This window comes from Haliotis rufescens, unplaced genomic scaffold (assembly GCF_023055435.1).
Source record: "Haliotis rufescens isolate VD_foot unplaced genomic scaffold, xgHalRufe1.0.p SCAF_4, whole genome shotgun sequence".
Taxonomy (NCBI): Eukaryota; Metazoa; Mollusca; class Gastropoda; order Lepetellida; family Haliotidae; genus Haliotis; species Haliotis rufescens.
Genome location: NW_025964112.1, coordinates 4,466,236 through 4,491,766, shown reverse-complemented (window position 1 = coordinate 4,491,766; position 25,531 = coordinate 4,466,236). Strand labels below are relative to the sequence as shown.

At 39.5% G+C, this 25,531-nt stretch overlaps 2 protein-coding genes across 6 annotated transcripts in view; one reads left to right on the top strand and one right to left on the bottom strand.

Annotated features, from left to right (window-relative positions):
- Window positions 1-1,298: 1,298 nt before the first annotated feature.
- Window positions 1,299-8,740, top strand: LOC124143047. 2 transcript variants are annotated; one of them, XM_046511844.2, is made up of 3 exons: window positions 1,299-1,690; window positions 3,644-3,801; window positions 8,341-8,740. In XM_046511844.2, the coding sequence occupies exons 1-3, from the start codon at window positions 1,679-1,681 to the stop codon at window positions 8,654-8,656; spliced, it is 486 nt and encodes a 161-aa protein (XP_046367800.1). In that variant the 5' UTR covers window positions 1,299-1,678; the 3' UTR covers window positions 8,657-8,740. The 2 variants fall into 2 exon arrangements, with proteins under 2 accessions (XP_046367800.1, XP_046367799.1); XM_046511843.2 differs by lacking the exon at window positions 1,299-1,690 and having other exon boundaries at window positions 3,025-3,801.
- A 2,671-nt stretch (window positions 8,741-11,411) lies between these two features.
- The window catches only part of LOC124142996 (dynein axonemal heavy chain 7-like), a 95,467-nt gene continuing 81,347 nt past the window's right edge, over window positions 11,412-25,531 (bottom strand). For 2 of the 4 annotated variants that reach the window (XM_048382467.1, XM_048382469.1), the window contains 8 exons: window positions 23,679-23,840; window positions 23,319-23,504; window positions 22,419-22,556; window positions 19,661-19,666; window positions 16,627-16,857; window positions 14,056-14,386; window positions 13,815-13,918; window positions 11,412-12,965 (listed from right to left, as the gene is read on the bottom strand). In XM_048382467.1, the coding sequence (XP_048238424.1) occupies window positions 12,759-12,965; window positions 13,815-13,918; window positions 14,056-14,386; window positions 16,627-16,857; window positions 19,661-19,666; window positions 22,419-22,556; window positions 23,319-23,504; window positions 23,679-23,840 (1,365 nt within the window). In that variant the 3' untranslated portion in view covers window positions 11,412-12,758. The remainder of the gene's footprint in view (window positions 12,966-13,814; window positions 13,919-14,055; window positions 14,387-16,626; window positions 16,858-19,660; window positions 19,667-22,418; window positions 22,557-23,318; window positions 23,505-23,678; window positions 23,841-25,531) is intronic. The other 2 variants (XM_048382468.1, XM_048382470.1) reach the window with 1 other exon arrangement.

The window sequence follows — 25,531 nt, the reverse complement described above, 5'->3', positions numbered from 1 at the left end:
AGGGGCTTTAAGGGGCTAAAGAGGCTCGGAGTCCGCATGCACGTCGCTATATAAGTGCAATCATCTTGGACGCGACGTTAAAACCCATTTCAGATCACCTCACCATATGAAAATGATTCATAAACGCGTGCTTATGACGCGTGTTTATGCTTCTGAGTCGGATATGTATAATGGACTTTTCCTTCAGCAGATACTTCTTATGGCCATGGACACGGTCGCCGGTATTTATTACAAAAGCTGAGTCATGAATTGTTCTGACAATTAAAGCACTTTCTACTTTGTGAATGTGTCAGTCATCTGGAATCATGTCATGACAGACCTGTATATGTATCTTTGTATGTGTATGTGATATCGGCATTATGATACTATTCAACAAGGAGCGGTGGACTAGCCAAGTGGTCAAAGCGGCCACCCGTGACATCGAAAACCATAATGCTGATAAACATTGTGCGTTTTCTGATATTCAGATTTTATATTTTAATTTGAAGTTTACACGATGTACGGCTTTTCCACTGGAAGACACGCCGGTTACATGACCGCGAAACTGACGTTGATAAGTGTATGTACGACACAATTTGACGTTCATACGTTTTTCACGGGACTCTCTTCTTGAAACACTCACGGAATACTTCCACATTCCTGGGGAAACCCCTCGGAATTTCCTTGCACGAAAACATACCTAAGTGTTGTTTCTGATCATGTAGACCCTTTAATCTTGAACTCAGCGTTTTATCATAAATTGAGAAACGGCAGAGAGTTTGACTGCATGATCGTTCACGAATATCCTCGCTACGACCCACCCTAGTGAACACGTAGAAATGCAGGTCCACTGTGATACCGTAGTATCAACCCGATCCGTGCCTTGACTACAGTGACAGTCTACAGCAAATTATGACTTAACCTTGGTATCTGTTTGACACATTCTTATAATCACCCTTCAATGATCGGCCAACTGATCAGTGATTACTTAAACATGTAGCCGCCACAGGTTCATTAACAACTTCGGAAATTTCTCCCGTCACGTTTATCGTGTCGGGCATTTTGACGTCTTGTACTTGATGCAAATGTATTACGATGCGCTGTCATTGTGACTGACTTACTGAGGTTGTTCTTAACAGACCTTTCTCACCCAATGATGATATTATTTGAACGCATATCTTGGAAACAAACTACAACAGATGTTCCTGTAAGGCAAGTTGAGCAAACATACGCTCATGCCACCTCTTTTTATTGGGAACTTTTTTATTCCGCGATACAGCTGGTTGTTGTATGGCTGTCAGTGTAAACATGAAGTAACACGCACAGATCTAGCGCCACATCCAATATAAATGTTACCCCTTGTAGCGTAAATTCTCGCTACTTTACACATAGGGACGGTTCACCTCCCCTTGTATTTGCGACTAAAAAAGTTGGTTCGTGTTTGCAAAGTCTCACAAAATGTAAACAAAAGTATTAAAAAATATAAAAAAGAATTCAATGGCCTTAAACATAATTTTAAACCGACGGCGTGAGGCAGAGATTTCAAATATAAACTTTTGATCTAATCAAATCAGAATAGCCTGCACTATTTCCATACTATGTTCGCACATCCGGCAGAGAAAGCAAAAGGGAGCAATCCGCGCTGCTCTGAGTACAGCAGGACCTCGGCCGACACTGTCAGGAAGCCATATTGGAACTAATGTTCGAGCGCGTGAGTATGTCACGAGTATTACAATCGTCAAAGGAGATATTATGGCGGGTATGAACTGATAACGTCCACTCATAGCACCGATTCTGACGGTGAACGCCTATCGAAAAAGTAGTTCTATGTGGCAAACCTGATTGACAACGTAACGACCGTCGTTACAATATGATAACTACAATATGTTTCAACCCAGTATCATGTATTATCAATCTCAGCCCCACGATACAATGTACAACAATTTGGGAGTACAACGGGGGAGTTTTCCGGACGTATAGCTAAATCAATCTCTTCAATTGTTATCATCTTAATGTTACCGAGTTAATTGTAATGGTATTAAATATTACTCGGAGTATAAGCTTACGAAAATCTCTGTTGCAGAAAATATGTAATACGACCCATTAATCAAATTCGTGTTCGTGATTTGAATAATTTGTCTGATGTACAGACATTTAGCGACCAATTTCCTTCAAAAGTGTTGAAAAAAATATGATATACAAAATGAGAAGGATCATTGTGATGGACCATGAACGTCACCTTAGGGAAGTAGTTGAATAAAACGTTATCAATTTTTTTTATCACCTAATGACATTTTCAGGAAGGCCAGTGAGTCACATATAATGCTAGACTCATTTAGGCCTGGGTCCCGTTCCACAAAGCGATCTTAGCGCTAAGTCGATCGTAACTCCCATTCTTTAACACTGACTTACGACAGTCGTAGCGCTAAGATCGCTTTGTGGAACGCGTCCCTGGTTTATCCCATTAAACTCCAGCACTAGGCAGGGTAATAACTAGTCTGTCATACATACCCTGAAATAAATATAATTATACAATACAACCCATATAAGTCAATACTATTTGGAAAGTCGCTTGGATCATATTTGTTATATTTTATAACTATAATTTAACAACTGAAAAACGTGTTTATTTCAGAAACTACATGATAGTCTAGGTAACAACCAGTACCTTTATGTAAAGTATTTTTTGTGTGACGTGTGCACACATGAATTCAAGATACGGAAGCACCAAGACTTCACATATTTCCTACAAACACAGTCGTGTGATCCACTCCAAATGGTTACGGATGTCCGACATTATAGCTCTTTTCTTCGCGTGTATCGACCGCATGAAAACAACAACAATTAAGATATATATTACGCCTGAAGAGCCGTTGAACGGCGAAAGATCTTGTGTGGATAAAGGAGTTTTGACAAGCACGAATATCTTGACTCTGTTTAATCAAATCTATATTTAATACTTATACACCTGACGAAATTACTTGTTTATATATATATATTCTTTATTCCTCCATAGGAGAGTTACAAACATATAAATACAATATTTACAAGTGTACGAAAACAGGCATTCTTATGTTAAGTCTATCCCTGCTCACATGTCAGAACATATAATGTTTCTTCACAAGGTCTATATATTTCTTCAATTGGAAGAGACCTTTGATTGCAGCTTTTGCAAAGTTCTCTACCGTCTCTGGATTTGCTGGGATCGGGGGCGTACATGCTAGGAGACAGCAAGCTAACTTGGCAATATTTACAAATAACCAGGGGTTGCTAGGATTTAGCCATATATGTTACATCAGTCTATATAGATAATTAATATCTCTTCACGTGCAGTTCACAATGGGGATGATGAAAGAGATGCAATGCTAAATCAGATCAATACATATTGATGTCCCCCGAGGGTCTTATGGATAGACGCTACAGTGACGGCGATAGGTACAGAGAACCAGTCTTCTGATGATCTCGTCAGCACTAGCTTGCAGTAGTCAGTCGATGTAGTCACAAGATGACAAAAAGGCAGTTTGGTGCATGGCGCTGCACTGCCCACTTGGCCATGTGGCTCATAGTCTGTTCCGTTGGTACAAACGCTGGAGGAACATGTGCTGATTTGAGTAACATTCCACAGCTTGAGGCGTCAAAGCGTCTTATTGGATCCACTTTTCAGACAATCCAAAGCTCATCCCCGCTTGGCTGTGCCAAGGAGTGTCTTTTGAGAAAAAGGTGCGGCTCTTTCAACTTTTACCTCCCCACGTCAGACTGTGACCTGAATGGTAACACAACAGCATCACCTTCGTATGAGCAGAGAAGCGGGTATTATTACAGGTACGTATGCTTCCATCTATAATAGGGGCGATGGGTAGGTCTTGTGGTTAAAGCTTTCGCTCGTCGCTCCGAAAGCCCGCGTTCGATTCCCCACTGGACTCCAATGTGTAAAGTTCTTTTCTGGTGTCCCAAGCAGAGATATAGTAGCCAACTACCTCCAATTATAATGCATCTCGGGTGTTTTCTTGTATTTCATGGTTTTAGGGATTGGTGGTCGAGATGAAACTTTTTATTAATACACTTTTAGAACATCGTGTTTGTTTTACATATCGGTGTGTCCGTTTCCTAAGTCGGCAGATCTTCTCATGCTCATATTCAGTACATGTGGTTGTCTCCCTTCAGGGGCACGTGACGAGTTTCCAAATTGGGGGATCGCCCCTTTGTTTTTTTAATTTTCTATTGTTTATGTGCATTAACGAATAACGGGCCTTTATTGTATATAAAACATCTTCTTAAAAGTGTAAAATTAGCACCTTATCATGATGGTCTTATCACTTACCTTAAATGCTAATCCGTGGTATGGGATTCAAAAAACAACACTTGCCAGACTTGGCAAGCCACCTGTGTGTGTGTGTGTGGGGGGGACTACCCGAACGGAGCTCACCCACTACGACGTCCGCGCTTTGTCGCCTCACATGTATTTAAGCTTAATGTTATAATACTCGACCGCAAAAGAAACGTCACAATGGATAGATATATGAGAAACCTTATTCGTCCAAACACTGTAAACATACTTTGAGACATATTAAAACGATGAAACTTGGCAAAACTGATCATCAAGGTTGAAATTAAAGTGTCAAATGTTCTTAAAGTGAAACACAACACTCGTCTCTGAGAAAATGGCATCACAAGTCAGTATCTCGTGTGTCCGCCATGTGCATTGATGACTGCCGTGCAAAGTCGATACATGGAATGGATGAGGCGGTTGATGAAGGCCATAGACACTTGAGCCCACACTCTGAGGAACGCCTGACACAGTTTAACTGCAGTTGTCGGCCTTGGTCGGGCGTCATTCAGCCGTCTTTGAATCTCAGGTGCTCAATGGGATTCAAATCGGGACTGAGGGCAGGCCACTGTATGGTTCTGATGCCATTCAGCTGGAGGAAGTCTCTTGTCGCTCTCGCAGTGTGGGCACGGGCGTTATCATTCTGAAACTCGTTGTTGCGGCGACGTGCCAAATGAGGTATGGCGTGTAGTCTCAAGACTTGATCTATGTACCGAACTGCTGTAACACCATTGCCTCTCCCTGGACCGATGTTCTGAAAGACCACAGGGCCGACACTCTGTGCAAGACCAATTCCACCCCACACCATGATGCTCGGACCACCCCACGAGTCTTTCTCAACAACACAAGCATCCGAATAACGTTCCCCATGGCGTCGCAAGACTCTCTCTGCCATCTGCTGTTGAGATACAGTAACGGATCTCGTCTGAGAAGAGGACTCTTCTCCGCTGCTGGTGGCACCAATGCCGGTGCTGTGTTGCCCACGAAGACGGTCCCGGCGATGACGTAGTGTCAGAATGGGTCCTCGGTGTGGCCTGTGAGAGTGGAGGTGTCTGCTCGTCAATCGTCGACGCTCGGTGTCAGCACTAATGTGTCGCTGGTGTGTCCCCATGGTCTGTCGAGCAATTTCAGCAGCAGTACCAAAGCGATCTTGAAGATGTTGTCGCGCAATCTGACGATCCTGACGTAGGGTGGTGATCCTTGGTCTTCCACTACGTGATCGGTCATCTGTAGTTTTGGTGGTCTGGTACCGTTGCTGGAGCCTGTATATGGTCCTTACGTGGACTTGAAATGCATTGGCTTCTTGCCGCGCGGTTTGTCCAGCTTGCAATCGTCCAAGGGCTTGGTGTCGCTGATTTCTTGTCAATCTTGGCATGTGGTAGCAGTTCAATAACGAATGAATGTTATCCGATCTGGGTGGATTTTTATTGGGCAAGAAATGGGGGAACGCATGGGAATTTCAATTTGCACGGAACTCACGTGCATCGGGTTACCATGGCCGTTGCGTTTGGGCGATCGGTTTTATTGTCATCTGCTTTATTTTTTTATCATCAAATTTAATTTTTCCTGACAAGGTAATGTTAAATTTTAGAAACTTTGACAAAAATTACCAAGGTATTTAAATGACAACTTTTCATGCAATGTTACTTGGAGTGACGTTTCTTTTGCGGTTCAGTATATATCCTCTGAGAGATGTTTAAACACCTGATACGCTGCCCCGCTGTGCACACAGAACCTGGTGACATAAAGGGTGGTTTTGATCCGATGTTAATTACGACTCGGCTCCTCTGCAAGTAAGGCATTGTTCTAGCGTCATCTATATGACTGCTGTCTGTAAATAATCGAGTCTGGACAAGACAATCCAGTGATTGACATCATGAGCATCGATGCACGCAATTGGGATACGATGACATGCATCGACCAAATCACCGAGTCTGACCACCCGGATCCCGTCAGTCGCCTCCCAGGACAAGCTTAGTCACTTTTTATGGCAAGAATGAGTTGCTGAAGACCTATTCTACACCGGATCTTCACGGGTCAAATATATTAAGTGTAACTTAGCGCGTCGGTATCTTGATTTAAACTTGGTGCTTCCTTGGCTTGAGGGCAACTTGGTGCGTCGGTATCTTGATTTAAACTTGGTGCCGTCTTGCCTTGAGTGTAACTTGGTGCGTCGGTATCTTGATTTAAACTTGGTGCTTCCTTGGCTTGAGTGCAACTTGGTGCGTCGGTATCTTGATTTAAACTTGGTGCCGTCCTTGGCTTGAGTGTAACTTGGTGCTTCCTTGGCATGAGTGTAACTTGGTGCGTTGGTATCTTGATTTAAACTTGGTGCCGTCCTTGGCTTGAGTGTAACTTGGTGCTTCCTTGGCTTGAGTGTAACTTGGTGCGTCGCTATCTTGATTTAAACTTGGTGCTTCCTTGGCTTGCGTGTAACTTGGTGCGTCGGTATCTTGATTTCACATCGGAGCTTTCGTATCTCGAGTGTTTGGTGTGCGGCATATTGAGTGTACACTTGGCGCATCAGTTTGCTGATTTCAGGTTGGTGCTTCCGTATCTTCTGAGAAAATTGTTTCATCGACAATTGTATTTGAACTTCTTTTAAACTTGATTGTGTGTAACTTGGTGCTTCCGTGACTCAAGTGTCACCTGGTGCGTCGGTATCTTCATTTCAACTTGGTGCTTCCGTATCTTGTGAGAAATTTGGTTCATCGACAATTGTATTTGAACTTCTTTTTAACTTGAATACAGCTTATGTGTGTAACTTGGTGCTTCCGTGACTTAAGTGTCACCTGGTGCGTCGGTATCCTCATTTCAACTTGGTGCTTCCGTATCTTTGAACGACGCTAGTAGTTCCGTATCTGCAGCCTCTCTTTGGACGGTTGACCGATTGCAACTATCAACGTTACTATAACAGGTCTTCCTTATCTATCGGAGTAGAATGAAGAAAATCAGAACTAACTACCGATGCATTTGTTATAAAGTCGCATTATTTAATTATAAAGTCGTAAAAATGTGAACACAATGAATTTCTTTAGGATATAAAGCCATCCGCAGCGGAACACACGCACCACCACGAGCGTACCAGCGATACGATTGCAATGGCAACACGTCGCTCATAGCTGGGGAAAAACTATCTTAGCCGAGCGGCGACACCATTTCCGAAATTGCAACCAGATAACAATGGTGGACAACAATAGTTTCAGAGCACGTTACGTTTGTGTTTTGCAAGGTTCTATTTTCTATTTGTAATTATTTTCATTTTAATGTGAATCACTTTCAGACAAGCAACTCCAGGTATCGATATGTCGTATTTATATTGCCGAATTTAAACACTTAATGGTGAGCTAGGTTTTCTGTTTTCAGTAAAGACAAGCATGTAAAATGTAGCTTGGCAAAGGATTTGCCTCCAAGTGATCCCCTTAACTGTTTTTATTTAATACATAATGGAATAAAAGAAATGTCTTTTCGAGGGGCCCATGGAAAATTTAGAAATTAAATGCAACTTGCAATCACAGATCTACACATTGTACGGTAATATAGCAATGAACGTTTGTGACATTTATCAAAGTTAACATTTCTGTGAAGACAAATATATAATACAATCGTCAGTCAAAGTTCCGTAGATATGTTCGTTATTCCATATTTAGGACACATTAGAAGACGTACGCGCGTCCATCACAACTGGCTTTGTTTGCAAGAAATACGGGTTCATTATATATCTCCTCCGTTGTCACTTCGAATAGCGAGATTACTCAAGCAATGTGAATGGCTCCTTCACTTGGTTGATGCATGTCATTGTATCCCCATTGCGTGAATCGAGGCTCATATCAGTCACTCATTTGTCTGGCCCAGACTCGATTATGTACACACCCGTTACATAGCCAGAACATTGCTGAGTGGCGCGTTAAACAACAAGAAAACACAATATGAATGTGAATGAGGCCAGTTTTGTGTTCATTTCACTCCGATAGAAAGGAAGGTCCGTATTATTCAGCAATATTTCATGTTCACCTAAATATGTATATTTTCAGTGAGATCTACCATTGGCCCACAACCCTGGCAGGTAAATGTCAAGGTCACAACTGCGATGACGAAACGAAATGTGAGGTCGGCGTTGACATGACAACCAGTTGCGTGACAGCGGATATAACCGGCTCTATGTGCCCCCAACCTGATCCGATCCCAAATGGACGCTTGATGGAATATTTTTCTTCTGGCGGATCTTGGAGTCCTGGAAGTGTTGGGTGGTGGTACACTTGCAATGTAGGCTTCTATCAACAAGGCATGTTGGAATGCCTTCCTGATGGATCATGGTCCTCTGTTACTTGTAAAAGCTATTACGGCTGAGGATTAGGCATTGTACGAAAGCAGGTTAAAGGTTATTGGCTCCAACAGTTACGTTGTAACGCCTTCCACCCTCTATTAAAAACTGCAAGGTCAGAGTTGCCTTTGTTTTCTATTATACGAGAGTTGATTGATAATCTCACAAATGGAATTGCGTAATAGTGAAATATTGTATGATGTATATCCTTAAAGAAAAGCCATTTTATGAAAGTGTTTCGCTGTGACAAGTCACTAAAATAAGCAGAGTCGGTGACCTTTGGAAAAAGGACAAACTTGAGGAATGTACATGGAGTGAAAAGGGGATTAAAGTACTGTCGGAAATGCTAGAAAACTGCAAAAACTTATGAAAATCACCAGTTTTCTTTTTCGCCTCGAAAACATCCATCAATAAGACCCATATCATGGGTTGCAGCGTGCAAAACAATGACACGATTACCATTACCTGATGGTACCATGGGTGCTTTTTGTCCATCTGCCAATAGCCACATGTAGTCAGTGGAATGAGTCACCAAGGTAAATTATATGGAAGCCCTGACTGTGATAGTTATGAATGGTTCGGAGATATGTGACCTCATAGACAGAATGGAATATTTTCCCCTGAAAAGTGCTCGGTCATCGCCATGCGCAGTGTATCGAAATCCCATCTCTTGGTGAGCAATAGTGCAGCCCGGGAAACATTAATTATCTCCCGCCCAACAAAGTTGGCGGGGGATACAGAAACGGGCTCCGTCCGTCCGTCCGTCCCGTTTCGTTTCCTGAGCAAAACTCAGAAACCGTTCAATATGTTTTCATGAAACTTTGCAGGTCTGTCAAGTACATGCTGAACTTGTGCCTTTTGCTATTTAGAAATTTTAGAAATTTGTATTTTTTACGTTTCCATGGCAACAAGATGGACTTAGGTTCTGTGAGGGTAGGGTTCGTTTCCGGAGAATAACTCATAAACCGTTCAATATTTTTTCATGAAACTTTGCAGGTTTGTCAGGTACATGCTGAACTGGTGCCTTTTGCTATTTAGAAATGTTAGAAATTTTTATTTTTTACGATTACATGGCAACAAGATGGACTTAGGTTCCAAACTCTTCTTTTTTTTACAATTTCCATGACAAGTTCCACCTCGGTTAAAAAAGGTTAGGGTTTGTTTAGATTTAATTATGTCATAAATCTGCAACAGGGGCGGGGGATATACACTATACGCCTAATCACCCTGTATCAAAGCTGTCTTATATCCTTTTACGCCCCAGTTTTGTATTTGAGACCACCCCAATTCCCTGTTTTGCTTTCTTATCATACCGTAGACTTGGTGGTATGAATTGAAAACACAAATCTAAATTAATAAATGGTTTCCCCCTATCTCTCTAAAGTGTAAAGAACTTGTATGCATTTCCAAGTACCTTGGTTATGGCTGTGCAAGTGTAATGTAACATGCATCATGGAAGCAATGTTAACAAAAACAAGGCAGCGTTATTTTGTCATTTTAGAAGATGCACATCTAGAATTTTCTCAAAATGATTTGTGTGTGTGGAGTAGATCTTTTATGATGACTACATTATTATCATTGTAACGGAGTCATGTGCGCATATTTCTATATAGTAGGTCCCTTTGCTCATCTCTCCATGCAGGGATTGTAAGGTAAAGTAGGTCCCTCTGCTTGTCTCCCCATGAAGGTATCACAGAGTATAGTAGGTTGCTATTCTTGTCTCTTCATGCAGGTATCGCAGAATAAAGTAGGTCCCTATGCTTGCCTCTCCATGCAGGGATTGTGGGGTAAAGTAGATCACTATGCTTGTCTCTCCATGCAGGGATTGTGGAGTAAAGTAGGTCCCTATGCTTGTCTTCCCATGGAGGGATCGCAGAGTAAAGTAGGTCCCTATGCTTGTCTTCCCATGGAGAGATCACGGAGTAAAGTAGGTCCCTATGCTTGTCTTCCCATGGAGGGATCGCGGAGTAGAGTAGGTCCCTATGCTTGTCTTCTCATGGAGGGATCGTGGAGTAGAGTAGGTCCCTATGCTTGTCTTCCCATGGAGGGATCGTGGAGTAAAGTAGGTCCCTATGCTTGTCTTCCCATGGAGGGATCGCGGAGTACATTAGGTCCCTATGCTTGTCTTCTCATGGAGGGATCGCGGAGTAGAGTAGGTCCCTATGCTTGTCTTCCCATGGAGGGATCGTGGAGTACATTAGGTCCCTATGCTTGTCTTCTCATGGAGGGATCGCGGAGTAGAGTAGGTCCCTATGCTTGTCTTCCCATGGAGGGATCGTGGAGTACATTAGGTCCCTATGCTTGTCTTCTCATGGAGGGATCGCGGAGTACATTAGGTCCCTATGCTTGTCTTCTCATGGAGGGATCGCGGAGTAGAGTAGGTCCCTATGCTTGTCTTCCCATTGAGGGATCGCGGAGTAAAGTAGGTCCCTATGCTTGTCTTCCCATGGAGGGATCGCGGAGTACATTAGGTCCCTATGCTTGTCTTCCCATGGAGGGATCGCGGAGTAGAGTAGGTCCCTATGCTTGTCTTACCATGGAGAGATTGCGGAGTAAAGTAGGTCCTTATGCTTGTCTCCCCAGGAAAAGTAGGTCCCTGAGCTTTGAGAGACTGCTAACAAAAGTAACTGATTTATAACCTTTGTATTTCACAATGTGGCTAAACATGTGTTTTCCAATTTGTGGGTATTTATAAGTACATGATTCCCAGTAAAGGAAGCAAATTCCTTAAAAATTTGGTTGAAAAAACATCACTACAAGAAATAAATTACAAATTACACATCATATTAATATTTTATTGACTTCATATTCACTTTCAAACTGCCTTTCATTGCTTCCCAATGTTTCATTTACAAAATATGTAACACAGTGACCTACAATCCCAATCTACAAAATTGTATTCACAGCAAATATAGGAATTTGATCAGCACATAGTGAACAGCTCGTCAATAGAAAATAATACACATATCTCTGTATGTACAATATAGATATCACAGATGAGCAAATATATACAGTATGTATAGAAATAACTACTCCACAAAACACACCTAAACAGCACCCTTCTAATGCTGAGGAAGAAGTCATAGCAAAATCATATCACAAATCCTAAAAACGTCAAATTCGGGGAATTCAGTCACCAGTTCTGTCATATTAGGTTTGATTCTTGCAGTTTGAAGTACATGAAGTAATTTAAAGCATTGTCCTTTGAAAATGACTTCACAAGAAGCAAACTGTTCATGATCAGGAAACCTGTGAACACTAGGGACTAAACAGTAGTCTACATATTGATGGAAATCCCTGTCAGTGTACACTGGTACATGTATCACACCTATTGTATTGTGGAAATGACTGGCAATAGTTTGTTAAAGGACATGCCCATAAGTTGTATTCTGTATTCACAGAGAAGCGTAACGTAATATCAGAATTCTGAACACAGCCCACAGCCTACAGCACAAACTCATATGCTTCTTTCCTATAATTCCTGATTTTCAACATTTGGTAATTTCAAATGTGAATATTAAATATCACTAGGATCTGGACACTACAAAACTTGCTATTTTGTTATTAGACATAATTTAAATCCCAGAGGTAGAAGAGTGATGGATATTGATGTGTGAACAGAGCATATTAAACATCTGTTGTATTTAAAACTAAAAAATAATAATACTGAAACATACTCAAGTACAGGACGGATTTTCTGATACCCCTTCTCCCAAACTTTGGCAATACTGAAATTAACAGCTATTTGTCATATTACAAAAAATAATGTTTGCAACACAGTAACATAGTATACAGCATAAAAACAATTAAAAAAGGTATCACACTGTCATGTCCATATAAAAACACTAATATGAACAATAACACAAACAGCAAAAACTGCATTGTTTGATAAATAACATCTCGAATGTGGACACTCATATTTGGATTGAAAAAGATAAATATGTTTTAAATTTGCTTCATTGATAAAAAGAACATCCTCTGCACTGAAATGTTAAATTTGGTTCCATTGACCAAGGAATGGCAATATTTCAGTATACATAATAATGGACATGATAAATACTGTTTTCAATGAAAAAACAAAAATACAACATTGCCATGGCAACAATAAAGTTGTTTCCACAGCAACCGCTAGTTGTCCAGCTGACACATCAAAGCAACACCACGTCCGATCCAGTGGGATTCGGGTTTGTCCGATGGGATCATCATAGCAATAACAAAGTTTGTGGAGTGACCAGTAGTGGACAATGTCCCTCTTCTCTCGCTGGTCTTGTACACTGGACACTTGTACACAGGCTTGTCTGGAATGTCGGACCTCTTGAGGGGCTTCAGCCAAAGCTGAAGTCATAAAATGGAATGTTTGATGAAATCATTTGAAGCAGTTTGGAAAGAAAGGATAAGGAACCTTTTTGGCTTTGAGTGAGTGAGTGAGTGAGTTTGGTTTAACGCCGCTTTTAACATTATTCCAGTTATATCACGGCATGTCAGCTTAATGTGGGAGGAAAGCCCGAAGTGATGCAGGTCTTAGACGTTTACCACTTCGGTGAAACCCACGAGCACGGGTATGGTGCTGACAAACCTAGAAACATAATCGGGGCGAACCGGGATTCGAACCCACAATCATAGGTTTCTGGCGTGTCCAGGGGACGCAACTCTGCACAGCGAATCGCGGCGCCTTAGACGACTCGGCCACCCGTGCCCCCTTTTTTGGCTTTGAAATACTGATATGAAATTTAGCCATTTAGAAGTCTGACCACTTGACTTTCTTTCATCTGATACACCTCCACTGAGGTAATTCTATTGTTATCCAAGTGAGCTAAATCTCATATTTTGGAATAATACAATATCCCAGGGAGTTTATATAAAATAAACAAGGGTGTTTACAGAACATCCCAGAGACTTGTTACCACTTTGCTCACTGCGACCTTCTGAACAGTGGGAAATATTTTGAAGTCATAAATTGTGATGAATTATTATTGCCACTGTGTGATAAAAAATATTGCTGTTTTTCTACATTAACAATACGGACAATAACATCTGAATGATTCAAACAGATACACATTGCCAGATACACAGAATGTTTATGAGATCCTGTGGAAGTGGTACTAACTAGAAGAATTTCAGAAAAGGTAAGGTTCAGGCAGACATTAGTGACTTTGAAAGCACTTAGTCCAGGATTATGCTTACCGGTGGCATGGTGTCAAACAACACCTTTGGTAATGACTCTGCAAGTTTCTTGCCCTTGCGATCCCATCGGGCGCCATCCACATACAGGCCATACACATACACACCTGGAAATGAGGAGTTTCAAATTCAGCTATTCATAAAAAAGAACTGACCTGTCAGACATTTAACCCTGGCAGAATGAATCAGAAAAAGTCAGTCCTTTTGGATCATCATCATCATCATCATCATCATCAATACTCACCATCCTCAGGGGGTTCATCATACTCCTTATCATCCAGAACTTCATAGTCAAAGCCAAGTAGATCGATGGGGATGGTGTACTTCCTGGCATAATTCTGCTGAGCGCCTGTCAAGAAGGCCTGGGTAAAGAAGAAGCCTGACACCCAGAAGCAAGTAGGTGGGCCAGTGTCGTACCAGTCTTGGAGGAACTTGAGACGAGTCAGGAAGTCGTTCACGTAGCTGCCGAGTGGCTTCAGGGATGGGTAGGACCTCTTCATCCACATCCCGGGAATCTTGCCCTTGAGGATGCTGAGCACCACCTCCTCCAGCTCCGACGACATGACCACCAGACCCTGAAAGGGAAGATAAGAAAATAATACACTGTGGTCTCTATGTGATGCCATTCTCAAGGTAACATCAATACTTTTTATACACCTTGTTTCTCCATCAGCTGAGAATACATACTGCTGCTATGTGGTGTAACATTAGAATAGACACAGCTGCTATGTGGTGTAACATTAGAATAGACACAGCTGCTATGTGGTGTAACATGGGAATACACACAGCTGCTATGTGGTGTAACATGTGAATACACACAGCTGCTATGTGGTGTAACATGGGAATACACAAAGCTGCTATGTGGTGTAACATGGGAATACACACAGCTATGTGGTGTAACATGGGAATACACACAGCTGCTATGTGGTGTAACATGGGAATACACACAGCTGCTATGTGGTGTAACATGGGAATACACACAGTTGCTATGTGGTGTAACATGTGAATACACACAGCTGCTATGTGGTGTAACATGGGAATACACACTGCTGCTATGTGGTGTAACATGGGAATAGACACAGCTTCTATGTGGTGTAACATGTGAATACACACAGCTGCTATGTGGTGTAACATGGGAATACACACAGCTGCTATGTGGTGTAACATGGGAATACACACAGCTGCTATGTGGTGTAACATGGGAATACACACAGCTGCTATGTGGTGTAACATGGGAATACACACAGCTGCTATGTGGTGTAACATGGGAATACACACTGCTGCTATGTGGTGTAACATGTGAATAGACACAGCTTCTATGTGGTGTAACATGGGAATACACACAGCTGCTATGTGGTGTAACATGGGAATACACACAGCTGCTATGTGGTGTAACATGGGAATACACACAGCTGCTATGTGGTGTAACATGGGAATACACACAGCTGCTATGTGGTGTAACATTAGAATAGACACAGCTGCTATGTGGTGTAACATGGGAATACACACAGCTGCTATGTGGTGTAACATGGGAATAGACACAGCTGCTATGTGGTGTAACATGGGAATACACACAGCTGCTATGTGGTGTAACATGGGAATACACAAAGCTGCTATGTGGTGTAACATGGGAATACACACAGCTGCTATGTGGTGTAACATGGGAATACACACAGCTGCTATGTGGTGTAACATGGGAATACACACTGCTGCTATGTGGTGTAACATGGGAATACACACAGCTGCTATGTGGTGTAACATGGGAATACACACAGCTGCTATGTGGTGTAACATGGGAATACACACTGCTGCTATGTGGTGTAACATGGGAATACACACAGCTGCTATGTGGTGTAACATGGGAATACACACAGCTGCTATGTGGTGTTAAAGTCATACATGTCTATTTTGAGTCAAAACTCGTGGGAAGTCAATTAGCCATGTGAGCCTTGCAGGAAGTTTCTGCAAACCCCACTGTTACCTTATCTTGAATAAATATGTAGTGAAGATGGCACATGTTGAATGAAGAATACTGTCAATGTAATCTGAGTGCTCATTGAGCTGGAACCGGACTGTGGCTTGAATTGTTGGTTTAAAAGAGCAACTACATTGCAAAGCTGTTGTCTTTATTCATGGGAAATGGATGTATGTAAAGTAGGAAAACCTGTGAAGTACTGACGGCCTTCTATAGGACAATGATTCAGCATATAACACTGGCATTCTTTTGACAGATTTCTGTTTGGTATGAGCTGACATATTATTAAATGCCAAACTCACAATACACTCACTGAAGGGAAGACATCTAACCAGTGGCATAAAAACAAGGTTTCCGAAAGAGAAAAACAAAGACATTATTTCCTTAGTGGATCTCTCGAAGGGTTGGTCAGATTCAGTTCATGAACTTGCATGCAACATCTGTGCAAAGTTATTGACATTTAGTATTTAATAACTGCAAACTAAAACTATCATTGCACATGTTCCACAACATAAATGATGGCAAGGTGATGAGTCAAACTTCATACAGAGCAGAATGAGTCATATAAACATTCTTGACAATGCATCATAGATTATTTTATATATCTGACTCCGCATGTCTGGTCATTTGAAACTTCTGGAGGAGCATGATTGCATGGTCATTAAAATACCTCTAAGCATAATTGGTCATTTAATACATCTGAGTCAGCAGTATTGACCATTTGATACTTCTGTCCCAGTATTATTGGTCAAGTGAAACATCTGGGTAAGCAAGGCTGATCATTTGATAATTCAGACAAAATATGGTAAATAATTTAATACTTTTGACATCTCCACTGACCTTAATAGCCTTCCTGATGTTGATGAGGCTGGCTCTGACTGTGATGAGCAGTCGATTGAAGCGGACCATCTCCTGCACGAGGACAGTGTTCATGCTCTGCTTGTACGATGTTGGGTATTTCCGCAGCGCTGCATCTGTGTCAAAGTTGCTGGGCAGCCTTGACAAGATGTCTGCCGCGACCTCATCCACCACATCATCAGTAGATTTACCTCCCTTTGCTGAAGCTCTTGCCTGTAAGAAGGTAAGGAATGATGAAGATATTTTTCTTTTCAGTAATACAATGATATCATTACATCTGAAAGAAAACAATGACACAAGTAATACTGAACATAGTCTGAAGGTGCAAGAAAGCCACTTTGGAACAATGTGAAAACAGCTTCACAATACGATATCAATACATGAATACAATAACTTTACATGACTACTTTGATGATTTGTATAAAGTGAAATCAGTTATAGTGATGGTGGCACCTTGATGACATGACTGATTTCTTACATCCATAATCCCTTCTATTTATCCTTAAATAATGGAAACACATATGTTAAAATAACCTTAACATGATAATAACATGCCATGATACTGATAAACTTTTATTGCAGGCTGTTACTTTTAAATGAATTTATACATAAAATTACAACTTTTATATTTCTTAACATAACTTCATTTGACTTTTAAGGAATATACATTTTGAAAAAATTGTGCATTTTGAAATAAAAAAAGAGCTCATGCAGACAGGTAATATACCTGTTAAGGTATCAAAATAATCTGTCATGCAAGTTTTATAGTACATTTCATTGTTTATATTAATATTCATGCTTATTTAATACATTCCTGTGCATATATTTTCTGTTTATCTATGTTAAAAAACAAATGTTATCTATTTTTTTGTTCTAGTCTAAACAGCTAGGTTGCATTTTTATATTAGTGCTCATAAATGACTGAAGACTCGTTTTAATTAAAAAGAAACTTAATTTTATAAAAATTCTCCTTGTTCTATATAAATCATTTCATTGAATTATTTTTGTTATTAAAATAAAACTACAAAATAGAACTCGACACACAGTCAGCTCAGCTAACTTGAATTTATCTGCACAAATTAAATCCTTGTCAAAAACAATTGGATGTTTCATATTCTAAATGATTGAATATTTTCAGTCATTTTTCAATATAATTTTGTCAAATCTCCATTGCCTAGGCACAATCAAATAATCCAATTTCTAAACTACTGTCATTCTAAGGTGATGTAGGTATAGAAATCTTTGCATGACATCTAATGAATAGGAACCGGTGAATGAAATCATGATGAGAAATAGAAACATTATTACGCACTTGATTTGTTTAGTCCAAGACATTACAAAGAAATATCCAAAAGATATATAAAATATCTTATAAACCTATTCAGGTTAATATGAGTGAGTGAGTGAGTATGGTTTTACGCCGCTTTTAGCAATATCCCAGAAATATCACGGCGGGGGACACCAGAAATGGGCTTCACACATTGTACCCATGTCGGGAATCGAACCTGGGTCTTCGGCATGACGAGTGAACGTTTTAACCACTAGGCTACCCGACCGCCCCTAAGTGAATAGGAACTTACTCAAGTTTGAAAATAAAGATTATTTGACACAATAGATTACTTTTTAAATGATGCATCCCAGAGAAACATAGCAGCATATATTCTGTACAAATAGTTACCGTACATAATATTAAACAGACATACATTTCTATTTCTCATCAAGGATGATCAGCTGTGAGTGAAATTGATGACTGCAATGAACGTGACATAAAGGAGAATGTGTGACTGTGACGATATGTCATCCACTATTCTCATTTCCTATCTAACATTTGTCTATTTCCTTCAGCTATACTTTATACTACCTGAATTTCTGCCTGTATATTGTAATTAGAAATTTACACTTGTACATTTCATTGATGACATGTTAGGATGGAGTGTAGCATGCACGTGAGTGTAATCAATTTCAAATGGACATCTATCACACGCTATAACTTACATTGGGATCCTAGTCACAGTAATTACGAGAGCCATGATTCAAATTATTTTGCATGAACATTTGACATCATCTATTGGTACTTACCGTAAATAGTTACATAAATCTCAACACTGGGACACAAACAATACAGTATAAATCAGGTACAGTAAACTACATCTACACTACTACAGAAACATCTATCTAATTATTTGCATGAGATATAAGTGCCATAGTATGAGTGCTTGAAATATATGTTTCAGTTCTCAGAAATCTAACTAACAAACATATGTAAATTGTTATTTTGTTATATCTACAGATGCCTGTAAAAGGTTTATTTCCATTATAGTCTCCAAGATTCTAAAAAACTATTTTTCATTGTGTGGAAAATAAATCCACCTTATTTGAAAATGAAGTTAACTTAGACATTCAAAAGGATGATGCTTTAAATCATTTTTTTCTCTTTTCTTCATAAATTCAATTTGAGGTAAATAGCCCCTTTTACAGACAGTGTACTCCAGATAAGCATTGTTAGATAGGAGAGAAATGCTTGTATGTAGTAGTGCTATCAGCTTTGATTATGGGAAACAAAGCAAGTCTATATAAGATAACCAGGCTATGGTTAAGAAGTCAGCTAGGCTGGATCATCAGACATTTTGAAGATCTTAAGATTCTAAAATAATAATCGAGACATTTTTCGACAGTTCCATATCTTACCCACCATGACAATTTTAAATTTAGGTTCAGAATATGTTTCTTTAAAAAATGCAAATTGATTTAAAACATTAACTTTGAAAAAATAAAGTCTTAAATCAAACTTTGATTATTAAATAAATCATCAAAAAGATAGTAACCATAAATGTTTAAAATAATGTTAATGAACAAATCCTCCATCCATTACATTTCTTCCAAGATGAAAGGTTTATCTGCCTTCAAATTGTCAGCAAATAGAGATCCAGATTATAAGAGATGAAATCACCGTAGAGAGAGTGTCTATCTAAGCAGCAAGGGACAGACTGAGGGAGGTCCTATATGTCTGTCTTACCCGTTTCTACCAACCCCGAACACACAACACAGCGCATTCAGCACATAGGAGGTGATGCATCCCACATGATAAATATAGTGGAGAGTGCATTCGATACAGCATGCAAAAAAATAAAATACATAATAACATTAGTTCATGCAATGTTCAGATTTTAATGTCATTAATGTGCATATTCCATGATTTCTACACCGTGCATCAGCAGAAACATGACCTCTGTCCAGTGAGTGAGTGAGTGAGTGAGTGAGTATTGCTGACACCACATCAACATGTTACAGCTACTTGTGGTGATGTGCTTTCTGGTGTATTGATTATTTCTATCTTGTGTATATATAATGACATTAAACAACGATAAATATATGTCCATATTTTTTGTGTGTTGCTCATCTCACGCTGGTCCTAAATGCCCATCATGCTCAAAACATAAAAAATAAAAAGAGGCTATTTCATGAGACACATGAAACATCCTATTTATTATATACTTCTTGTCTAGTTATTCTACTGGTAAATTAAATTATTTCATTACAAAGGTAAAACTTTGAAACGTCAATTCTCCCTACCTCACAAGCAGGGATAGTTCACCACCCCTTGTAATTGCAACTTAAAAAGTAGTTCTGTATTTGCAAATTTAAAAAAAATATAAACAAAAGTAACAAAAAATATTTGAGGTCAATTAAAGGCTACATTTTTATATGCAGTGATAATTCTAGGGTGGGGCATCTGGAATATCTAACATGTTCAGATAATAGGCCCATGTCAGAAATATTCCTGAGTGAACCCTGCATATGATGAGATACAAAAACAACTTCAAAATGATATTTTTGAAATCTAGAGCCAGCTTTTGGAAGCGAAAGAATACATGCTGGTCAAGTAACAAAAATGGCCCTTTGTGAAATGAACTGTCTCGATTGACGAGTAAAATGAGAAATTTACAGTTTATATCGAAACATTTTCCAGATATTAACCAAAGGAAAGAGGCTACATTAACTCCATTAATGACAACCTGTCATTATTTTGCCTTGTCAATGTGGAACTAAGGTAAAAATGAAGTCAAAAACAGTTTTTGGTCGGGCACGAGACTAACGAAAAAGGCAAGGAGGAGATAACTCTTGTATGACAACAGTTCTGTCAAAGTGTTAGATTCACTGCAGTGAAATATCAAGTGTTATGTTCACTGCAATGAAAATATCCCTTTCCTCAACTCCAGAAAACTCAGTCTTTCACAATGAAGTATATAATAAATATATGTACCTATTCACCCGCCTGAATAGACCTTCTTGCTCTTGAGTAATAAATTAAAATTCCCCCTTCCAAAGAAACATGATTGCTGTATTTCATCAGAAGGTTTTATTCAAAGAAGCACAGTTACTCTGCTTAACAGCTTCACTTATCCATCTTATGTTTTCCACGTTATCAACAGCGACACAGCTACGAACATATCACAATAACTCATGTGAAATTATGAACAGATGTGGTTTTGGAAACTGTCCAAAATTTATAACCAAACAACAGACAACATATCAGTTGTATTCTGAACCAAACTACAGATTTTGTCCTCATATAATTTTTTGTTATTTTCTTTCCTCCCACCAGCTCCTTCTCAATCTGAGCAGGGAGACGAGAACACAAATATAATATGAACGTCTACTGCAATGTTAATATATAAATTGTGCAATATATATCGCCTACAATTTCATATGAGACAAATAAACATCACATATAAAGACAACAATCTGAATTTGACAAAAAAAGAGATTACAACCACAAATTTCCCATTTACGGTAGTTTTTTTTATAAAAACATGTTACTGCAAATATACACATCACAGCTATACAGTGTATAAAATGGAACTGGCCCTATTAATGTATATTTAAGTAGATAAACAAACTCATGTACATAACTAAATGATGTCCCCTTTTTCCCACTGCCACAGACACAAAGCAATTAAAGAGCTTTCAGACATGAACAAACAACAGATACATCAAAATAACTTCCAAATTAATTCACACTCAAACCGAGCAAAAGACATGTATAAAACAGAAACAAAACCTTTCATTTCATCTGATCAGAAAATAATTATTTATTAGGCATGGAAAGTATCTGGATTTGGTTTAGTGTCATTTAATGTTTTGTCATTCAAATTGTCTTTCCTTTTCAAACCATACTGATGATTACATGGCCACAATGAGCAGCTCTATACAGTATTTCAATCATATCACAGAGTGAGGCAGTGAGAGCAAAGTCACACACGTCATAGGCAGTTACAACCGTAGTGAAACCATCCGACGGACACAGCATCATTACATCAATCATGGTCAAAGTCGGGTTCAAACCCATAATTATTAAGCAGATCCTTGTTCAACCAAGGGATGCAACTCAACACAAGACATTAGACCACTGGACCACCAATGCCCATCTGAGAGGTGGTAGCACAATTATGTAACTAGGAAGACATATTTAATTTCATAACTTACATTTCATACTAACTGGAAAGTAATCCTACTAAAATTTAGATTTATCTTTTCCAAAATTAATTCAGATTAATTAAGAAATTCAGAATGTCAGCTAGATTGGTCCATAACTCAGCATTATGGTGCAAGTTCTCATTTTCAGTCCTTCTATAAATTAGCAGACAATTTTCCTCCATAAATCATTGAATTCATCATTTACTTTAGGGGAAATCCAGAATCCATCTACTTTCCCGCACAATCTACAATCATTGTGAATCATCCCTTGTTCAGCTGACTAGTGTTCCACTGACCTGAGTGAGCAGGATGTTGTCAAACAACGTCTGTGTTTCCTTCTGGTCCTTTGTGATGTCAGCGTTGGCGTTCATGCCGAAGATCTCGGGGGACGGATTCAGGGGCAGGTTCCTAGTGTACTCAATGTAGCTCTCGTACTGAAATAAATACACCCGTAGGGGACATGTGACACGTGACACGAGCAGGGTTTAAATGAGTCTACTAGGTAAATGGGCTTGTACAACACAAGACCGAAGGTCAAGGAGTTTACACCAATGGTCAGCTTGTAAATTCCAGTACACCCCACCTCGTTAGTGACACATGGAACTAATCTATTGTTAAATTGTTTGACATTTTTAGAAGTTGGTAAATAATAGTAAAGACAAGATATTTGTAAGATAGATCCTTATACCATTGTCCAGGGAGACAACTCTTGCTTGGCAACGATATAAAGATCTATTCTGAAACCTTGCATCATACTAGAATAAAGAAGTCGCCATCCATAAAACATCTTGTCTTGATTATAATTTATTTTAGAAGTTCAAAATTTTGTTCAATTTATCAAGGTAAAGACTTATTTGTGTGTGACAATTAGGTCAATCTTGAGGCCACCATTTGACTATAAATAGACCAGACCAGAGCATACAAACAAGGGGTTGAGATTATGACCAATATCCCCACATATGAGGGTATGATGACAAACAAACAACCAAGTTGATGGCACTCAGAAAAAGTATCGAAAGCATTTATTTTGATGAGGACTTTCATTTTCAACACATGTATGTGGTAAATTAATGCCAATGTTAAATAAAGATCTAAAACAAAGGGAAGCAACTCTGCATAGATCAATGTTCCATCTATGCCAACTGGAATGCTTCTAAGGTTCCATGAATTATAATGAACAGAAGACAAAAACCTACATCGCCTGTGGGAGGGGAGTAGAAGAGGCCGCTGACATCAAAGTAGTAGTCCTCGCGCTCAATGATGTCGAAGCAGTAGAACTTGTTGAGGATGGTGAGCAGCGTGCGTCGATCCCAGTCGTCAGTGACACGACCACCGTAGTTACACTCTCCGGTCAGGTAGCGCAGGGCATCAAACTGGACACTCTAAACACAGGCCAATGTCATTGGTGAGACATGAATGAATATACATCTTATGGTATGTTAACACATCTCATCTGGGTACAGGGAAAGCGTATAGAGTTCAGTCAAGAAAAAATATCATGTAACCGATGACTTTGTCATCTTCAAAATCAAACCCATCTGTTCTTTCATCCTTACATCATAGTCATTAAGGAACATGGCCAGCTGACGGACGCTGATCCGGAGATCCGTCTCGTTGAACTCGTACGGGATGTTCCAACCCAGCGGACCAAACTTCCTCCTCTCCTGAATCAGTGCATGGAAGAAGCACAGGCCGTACAACAGTTTCTTCCAGGAACCCTGAAACAGCAGCAGCAGCAGATGTAGCATCTCGACAGGGAGAGAGCCCTCAAGGAGGAGCCCCAGCTCAACCCACACAGAAGGATCTATCCCTCTTAACAACACAACACAGTGGAATCTGGCAAAACCAGAATCTGACTAATTACTTTGTTACAGTGGCTTCTGCTTGGTAATATTATCTCTGTTAAATGTCTTCAAGATAAGTCATCCCCAGCCCTCTGTGCATAAGGACCAGCACTGAGTCTGTTAATGGAATGTCATTTTGTAACTTGAAACTCAACAATCTGCTCAGATCCGAGCACATTCTGACCACTGGAGGATATAGTATAATCCAGATTTCTGTCATTACCGAACTAAATTTACTATGGTAAGTAATAATGTATCTTTAAAGCTTGTTATATTTACTATTTCTTTTTTCCAGTCCAGTTTAGACAGATTCCACTGTATAAGGAATTTTGTGATCATGTTCAATATGGTATACTTTGAATGTTTTATATCATATTTGTTTGTAAAAGTTTTTCATCTTGAAATTAGGCCTATGTTAAATCCTTTGAGGTGTGTGTGAATGTTTTGCTTTTCACTACTTTTGGTAATTCATGAAAAGCTTTATGTAGTATAAATTTGATATAAAATCATCTTAAATATATAATTAGAGTTATCTGTATTATTTGAGTTGAGGTGAAATGGGGTTTAACATCGCGTTCAAGATTATTGCACTTATATAGCGGCCTGCATGCACATGTGTGTCTTCTTGTACTAATCCGGACTATGCCAATTTTATTGTGCTAGCCCAATGAGATACCATGTTGCAGTTTAACATGAATACCCAACAGAGATAGAGTATACTGACTCCGAGCCGACCAGTCCTTGTTTTAGACCCTTAATGCTGAGCACCAGGCAGGGTAACAACAAGTACCATCTTTTAAAGTCTTTTGGTATGATGTGGCCGGTGATCGAACCCTGACCTTCTGCTCTCGGGGCAGAGTCTCTACCACTAGACCATGGAGGCAGTCCCTGTGTGATTTGAGAAAACATTAACATTTTTGTTGATCTTTGATTTTTTATGGTGTTTTTTTGTTTAACGCCACACTCAGCAATATCCCAGCTATACAACAGCACCCTGTAAATATTCAAATCTTGACCAGACAATCCAGTAATTGCTTTTGTGAGCATCAATCCATGCAGACAGGGTATGTCTGACACTCCATCAACAAAGTCCAACCCGCTGATCCAATTGGTCATGCGCCTCCTACGATATTTCAAAATGACAACTGAGTGTTTAAAACTGAATTGAAATGGAGGCTGATAGATTTAGAGTGGTCCAAACTTTACACATGATTAGAAACTTTGTTGAACGAGTGATGTACTTTGAACAGTACTTTTGTTACATGCTTGAATGCCACACATCTTGTCTCCTAAGTCTGTTTATTAGAACCATGCAGCATGTCAACTCCTATATAATTATCTTCAAATTAGAATAAAAATATATGCAAACATCTACTTACCTAAAAACACATTCTCATGAAATTACCATACATTTGCATACCATGTGCTAATGTGCTACTATTTTTCTACTCGGGAAAAACATATCAACTTAATCATTCAGTTTATTGGAAATCTGTTGCTTGTACAACATTCACTGTAAAATAAACATACTACAATATAAACCTTGACCATGTGTAACCAGACTA

Excerpts from the sequence above, each read along its gene's own strand:
- LOC124143047 (XM_046511843.2), top strand. The coding sequence starts at position 3,485 with ATGACAAAAAGGCAGTTTGGTGCATGGCGCTGCACTGCCCACTTGGCC. Across the intron at positions 3,802-8,340 it reads AGAAGCGGGTATTATTACAG|TGAGATCTACCATTGGCCCA; the intron begins GTACGTATGCTT and ends GTATATTTTCAG.